Genomic DNA, 7,500 nt, shown 5'->3' with positions numbered 1-7,500 from the left:
CTTGCCATCGTTTTATCATGGTCCGTTGCCGTTCTAGTTTTAGTTTGAATTTCATTTGTTTTATAGCTTTTGTTGTTTCTTCTTCTTCTTCTTCTTCTTCTTCTTCGTATTTGTTAGGTAGATTGATTTCTTGTTTGTATTTGTCAGCTTCCTTAAATACTGAAAACAGTTTTTTGTTTTGCTCGTGTTTTGTGGCTATTTGTATTAGTTTCCCTTGCTTCTTGAGTAGGTATTTTTGCAGTCCTATGGTGGTTATTTTATAATAGTTTTCTCGCTGTATAAGACCCCTGCCACCTTCTGTGCGTTGTATATATAGCCTTTCTATGTCAGATTTTGGGTGGTGCATCCTATATCCTGTCATTATTTTTCTTGTTTTCCTGTCTATTTTACATAGTTCGTTTAGTGTCCAGTTAAGGATGTTGTAGCTGTAGCTTATAACTGGGACAGCTAAAGTGTTGATACCCATTATCTTGTTTTTAGCATTGAGCTTTGTTTTTAGTATTGATCTAACTCGTCTATAGTACTCTTTCTTTATTTTTTCTTTCATTTGTATATGTTGTATCCTATCTAGTTCATTGACTCCTAAATACTTATATGGTTGGCTTTCGTCTAGTTCTCTTATTTCATTGGCTTTATCTAGTGTTATATTGCTACTTTTAACTAATTTTCCTCTTTTCAGGGTTGCTTTGGCACATTTTTCTAATCCGAATTTCATTTCTATTTCCTTGGTAAAGCCGTGTACTGTCTGTAGTAGTGTTTCTAGCTCTTTGTCGTTTTTTGCATATAATTTTAGGTCATCCATATATAGAAGGTGGCTGACTGTTTTTCCATAGCATTTGTAACCGCATCCAGTTCTATTTAGCAATTCTGTTAAAGGTGTGAGTGCCAGGCAGAACAGGAGAGGAGAGAGCGTGTCTCCCTGGAATATTCCTCTTCTAATGGGGATGGCTTTCGTTTTCACAAGTCCCTCTTTTGTTTGGAGCTGTAGCACTGTCTGCCATTTGTTCATTGAGTGCTCTATGTATTTTATGATAATTGGTGCCACCTTGTTTATGGCTAGTGTTTCCAGAATCCACGTGTGGGGAACACTGTCGAAAGCCTTTTGGTAGTCCACCCAGGCCATACTGAGGCCTTTCTTCTTTCTGCGGCTGTCTTCAGTTATGGCTTTATTGATCAATAATTGATCTTTACAGCCGTATGAGCCCTTGCAGCGTCCCTTCTGCTCTTCTGGAAACAGGTTGTTATTTTCCAGGTGTTTACTCACTCTCTGCGATATTATTGCAGTAAAGGCTTTGTAGATCGTAGGGAGACAGGTTATAGGTCTATAGTTTTGTGGTTTCTCCGTTTCCGTGGATTTGGGGATTAAGATGGTTTTCCCTTTTGTGAGCCATTCAGGCATTGTCTCTGGATCTGCTATTATGTTGTCAAAGTTTTCTGCCAGCTTTTTATTATTATTATTATTATTATTATTATTATTATTATTATTATTATTATTATTATTATTATTATTATTGTTATTATTATTAACAGCTGTGACCCGTGTAGCCAGGATCCTGTAATCAGCCGAGTTCCTCGTGAAGATTACCCCGCTACCTTCTTTTCCTCTGCTTGGGAGCTATAGAGAAAGAGATAGTTGAAAGGTCAAGCCTTTAACGACTTTTTCAAGTTCCCCTTAAAAAAGAAAGTGGCGAGAGATGTGCTGTCTCCCAATTTTTTTTTTTTCGAAAGGTGGGTGAATGTATCAAGGATGGCCTGTATCAATGGGCTTGTTCTGAACATGCGTTTGCAGGCCGGAGGGGTCGAGAGGGAATGAGGCGCCCGCCTGAGGTGCCCTTGGCGGTCGGGGTGACCAGTTTCTTGGTGGGCCCTGAGAGGAACGCCACACCTTTTGAGGAACTTTATTGTTTAATTCTTTTTGCATCAGTCATTTGACTGCAGCCAAGCTGGAGCACCGACTTTAGTCGAACAAATCGACCCCAGGAATTATTCTTTGTAAGCCTAGTACTTATCCTATCGGTTTCTTTTGCCGAATCGCTAAGTTACGGGCATGTAAACGCACCAACATCGGCTGTTAAGCGATGGTGGGGGAACAAACACAGACACACAAACACACACACTCACACATACACACTCACACATACACACAGATGTATATATATATACACCATGGGCTTCTTTCAGTTTCCGTCTACAAAATTCACGCACAAGGCTCTGGTTGGCCCGAGGCTATACTAGAAGGCACTTGTCCAAGGTGCTACGCAGTGGGACTGAACCCGGAACCATGTGGCTGGTAAGAAATCTACTTACCACACGCACCTACTCCTGCGCCGCCTATGTTGATAATTGCTATTGTTATCTATTTTTCTACACAAATGTTATGCCACAGTCCACTTGCCCCTCGTGTTGTATTGTCCATATTATTTTGTGTTCGGGCCTGGTGGCCAATAAAGAAAAGACTACTACTACTATTACTACTGCTGCTAATGCTGGTGGTACTACTGCTTCTGGTTTTTTTTTCAGGAAACCACTGGATAAAAGTATATTCCATATCAAAGGGAGCTGGTTCGGATGTCTATAGATCGTTTCTAAATATAGGAGATCGAGCATTATGGAAAGTGGATGCTTGCATCGGAATTTATTGCCCTAATTTCTTCCGACACTCCATTCTTGACGTCTGGGAACAGATTCCGATTTATGAGGTACGTATTTACACACACACGCACACATACACATACGCACACACATACACACACACAAACATTTTATATATATACCTAGGTTTTAGTGTGATATGCTAACGCACGAAACTCTAGCTCTTCATTCACTCTGTTACTTCAGCCAAATATTAATTATGCAATATTAATTATTACAATAGCCAGATTCAATAAATGATTCGTCGCGTCTTACTGTCCCCTGGGGGTCGCTTTGCTTATTCCGGGTATAGACAGTGTCTCCAACATCATCTTTAGGCAATGGGTAACCAATGTGTCTCGTAAAGTTAAAATCGAACATAAACTTCAAAAGTTATCAGGTACTAATACAATGTTAATGTGAACTTCAACAGATAAGTCGAAGGGGATTACTGGCTGCCTCAGAGGTCCCCTTGATAAGTTCAAGTAAAAGTTCATGTGTTCACCTTCTTCTGTGAGCCATGGGTAATAAATACGTCACGTTTCATGAAAACCAAACACCAACTCAAGCAGTTATGAGACGGTTTGTTGCATTGATGATATAAACTTCAACATTCATCAAAATCGGTTTACTGCCCCAACCCCAAGGGGTCCCCTACCTGAATTTCTGCGAAAAAGCATGCCTGCAACTTTATTTGTAGGCCATAAGCAAACAAAAGATGAATTTTGGTGAAGACAGGAAGCAAACTGCAGGAATTGTGGGGCGTTTATGCAGTAGTACTGCTGACTCCAAGAGATAGGCTTAAGAGGGTTATCTGCCCCGGGGTGGGGACACAATCTATGTACAGGAACATAAAATAGCCTACGATGCGTAATAGGACTTCAGAAACCTATGTATGAAATTAAGGCGGAGAGTTGGCAGAAACGTTAGCATGCCGGGCGAAATACTTAGCGGTATTTCGTCTGTCTTTACGTTCTGAGTTCAAATTCCGCCGAGGTTGACTTTGCCTTTCATCCTTTCGGGGTCGACAGATTAAGTACCAATTACGCACTGGGGTCGATGTAATCGACTTAATCCCGTTGTCTGTCCTTGTTTGTCCCCTCTATGTTTAGCCCTTTGTGGGCAATAAAGAAATAAGAAACCTATGTATGAAATTTGGTGAAAATCGGTTGTAAAACGTAGAAATGCATCCAGTTACACAGACAGACAGTCATCTTCTGTATTATATATATTGATATATCAATGGCCAAATATGTAATCAAAAGAATTCATAAGTGTGTACAATTATGAATAAATCACAATTATAACGGAAGGGGTTGCAAAAACCCTTACATGTCCAGAAATAGCAGTCAAAAACGCTATAAACTCACAATAACTACGCATATTTTATCTCTTCACAATAAAGCCGTCGGTGGGCGACATGACAAAATTCAAAACTTAAATAAAAGGTTTAATCTCTATTGCAATTTCGAAGTTAGAAACCAAAACTGTCCCATTCTTATCTTTAGAAGAACATTCCTGTAGATACAAAGCCTTGGGGCTTACATGTGTCCCGAGCGGCAAAAATAATATCTGAACCTCTATCCGGTGTATCGTTGTGCCTCGATTTGATGGTCTTTTCTTATAGACTCTGTGCTTGACGTTGGAATGCAGAATTTCAATGTGTAGATAGAGGTTGACACATTATTCTTGCCGGTCGGGACACAGGTGTGCCCCAAGGTATATATATATTTTTTTGATGTTAATTTGTATCTACAGGAATGTTCTGAAGAGAAGAGTGGGACAGTTTTGGTTCCTAATTTCGAAATTGCAATAGAGATTAAACCTTTTATATAAGTTTTGAATTTCATGTTATGTCGCCCGCCGACAGCTTTATTGCGAAGAGATAAAATATGAGTGGTCATAGTGACTTTATAGCGGTTTTGACTGCTATTTCTAGACATGTAAGGAATTTTGCAACCCTCTCCGTTATAATTGTGATTTACTCATAATTATACGCACTTCTTATATACATACACACACACACACACACACACACACACACACACACACACACACACACACACACACACACACACACACACACACACACGCACACATATACAGGGCTTGGACAAAATAATGGAAACACCTTAAAATTTCAAACAAAATTATTTTAATATGGGGTAGGACCGACTTTGGCAGTAATTACAGCTTGAATTCTACGAGGTATGGACTCGTACAAAGTTTGAATTGTTTTCAAATGAATTTTTGTCCATTCTTCAGCTAAAACAGTATCCAGTTCTTGTAGTGATGATGGTGGAGGATATCGACTCTTTACTTGTTTTTCTAAAATGCACCATAAATGTTCAATAATATTGAGATCTGGGGACTGTGGTGGCCAGATAAGATGTTCAACTTCGTTAGAATGTTCCTCGTGCCATTCAGTAACAACTTTAGCTGTGTGAATTGGTGCATTATCATCCTGAAAGATTGCGTTTCCCTCCGGAAACAATTCCGCAACCATAGGCTGAATTTGATCAGGTAAAAATGCCTAAATAGTCTTGACTATTAATTCTGCCATGAAAGGAAATCATTGGACTGGCGGATTTCCATGATATAGCCCCTGCCACCGATCATCACAGATCCTCCTCCATGTTTAACAGTCGGAAGAATGCTTCTTTTGGCTGTCTCCACACGTATACTCAGCCATAATCGGAAATAAGGTAAAGGATGACTCGTTCGAGAAACTAACATTCTTCCACTGCTCTAGTGACCAATTCTGTAGGTTTTTACTCCACTCTAAACGCTTTGCAACATTTATTTTTGTAAGCAGTGGTTTTCTGATTGCAGCCCTTCCATGAAATCCAGCTTTGTGCAGCTCCCAGCAGAGAGATTTTGTGGAAACTAGGTTCTCGAGGTGGTCATTAAGCTCTGCAGTAATTTTTGGAGCTTTACTTTTGTGATCCTTTCTAACGATTCGCGTAAGAGGCCGCCGGCCCCTATCTGAAAGTTTTGGTTTTCTTCCGGAGTTTTGTTTCGACGAGGAGCTTTTCCCTCTTTCTCAAAGGCTGTCATTACTTTTGAGACAGTACTTCTTGATACACCGAACATTTCGGCTGTTTTCGTTACGCTAGCACCTGTCATACGAGCACCAACAATTTGACCTCTTTGAAAGTCCGACAGATCTGTCATTTCAATGAATTTTAATTACCTTTGTCTGATGATATCTGAAAATAAACAGCAATTTTAGCATAACGTATTAAGTAACACTAATAATGAAAAAAAAAAAAATAAATAAATAAGCTTTTGACGGTTTTATAGATATTTCAAAATTATGATGCTACGATGCTAGGTGTTTCCATTATTTTGTCCAACCTCTGTATATGTATATGTATACTTAGTTACAGGTTTGTATGTATATATGTATACTCCTGTACTTGCGCTTGTGTATATATATATATATATATATTTCTGTGCGTGCATGTATGTATGTGTCTACACACATATATACGCAAGTGTGTACGCGAGTGTGTGTGTGTGTGTGTGAATGCACGTATGTAGGCGTGTGCGCACGCGTGGGGCAAATAGACATTTTACTGACCAACGTGTCGTATGTGAATATGATGGTGATGTTGCCTCATAAGTTGTTTCATTGTACCACTTTTTCTTGCCGGAAATAATCTGCTCGCTGTGCCATCCACTCTTACATGGACAAATGAAAAAGACCGACATCCCATTTCTTACCCAGTGGCTAACCTCACCTCTATAAATATTAGTCCACTCTGCGGGTATGCCTACCACTGGCATCACCCCATTCCCTACTCTGTCATCTGCTTCCCTTTGATTACTGCTTGTCTCTAACTTGTATTTCTTTATCTATTGTCTGACGATGTGTTTGCTCCATGCTTGCCCTTCAGTTGCACCTTCTAGTTACATCGGTAGTGTGGCGTCATGTGCTGAAGAATAATGAAACATATGTAGTTGTTTGGCTATGTAACATCCTACTGTCACTGTCAAATGACTGTAGGATATTGCGAAAGATTTATGTAAAAAATTCACCTGAGGATGGATGATAATGATGACTTATCTCACCAACGCAATACTTGAGTAAAAATGATTGGAAACAATTGTAGTGAGTTTGAATAATTTCGTTCCTGCCGTTTTCTATCATTTCTCTATTCCTATGAATATTTAAGTATATATACACACGCACGCTTTCACACACACACACACACACACACACACACACACACACACACACACACACACACACACACACACACACACACACACACACACACACACACACACACACACACACACACACACACACATACACACACACACACACGCGCGCGCACACACACACACACACACACCTTTTGAGCGGGATGGGCTACTCGACCTGAAGAAAATTCTAACTGGGCCCCACCTGCGAGGTCATGCACTGTTTATCTTGATATGAGATCACCATATCGCGCACATATGGTTGTGAAACTTGTATTATACGAAAACCAACAAACAGTAGTAAAGATGGTGTTTAATGGACGAAATACAAGCGTTCAAAACTGGTTTTCTGCCCAAAACCTGAAAAGTTCCCCATGGAATGATTTGCTAACGTCCAGCACGAACTACTTCTCAGTGGATGGATATAAGTATATAAAAATTCTTACTCCATTTCATTTTTAGCTATTACCGAGAGGAGAATTGTTTGTAACAAATATTAATCAGTATATCCAACCTAACTTAACGCCATAGACTGCGATAAACGTCTCGAACAATCATTTCGTTTAGACGACAAATACTAAAAAGCAACGAAATTCTATCAGTTGACTAGATTTCTTCAACACTGGCAGCTCTACTGTATCACGTAATTTCACCGTATTG

The 7,500-nt window shown here is 39.7% G+C and overlaps 1 protein-coding gene across 4 annotated transcripts in view; it reads left to right on the top strand.

The window, feature by feature from the left end:
- The window catches only part of LOC149130594 (uncharacterized), a 26,949-nt gene that overhangs the window by 14,978 nt on the left and 4,471 nt on the right, over positions 1-7,500 (top strand). For all 4 annotated transcript variants that reach the window (XM_089343842.1, XM_089343844.1, XM_089343843.1 and 1 more), the window contains one exon: positions 2,521-2,699. In XM_089343842.1, the coding sequence (XP_089199968.1) occupies positions 2,521-2,699 (179 nt within the window). The remainder of the gene's footprint in view (positions 1-2,520; positions 2,700-7,500) is intronic.

Source organism: Octopus bimaculoides, chromosome 28 (assembly GCF_046866305.1).
Source record: "Octopus bimaculoides isolate indiv1 chromosome 28, ASM4686630v1, whole genome shotgun sequence".
Taxonomy (NCBI): Eukaryota; Metazoa; Mollusca; class Cephalopoda; order Octopoda; family Octopodidae; genus Octopus; species Octopus bimaculoides.
This window is presented reverse-complemented; position numbering and strand designations above follow the sequence as displayed.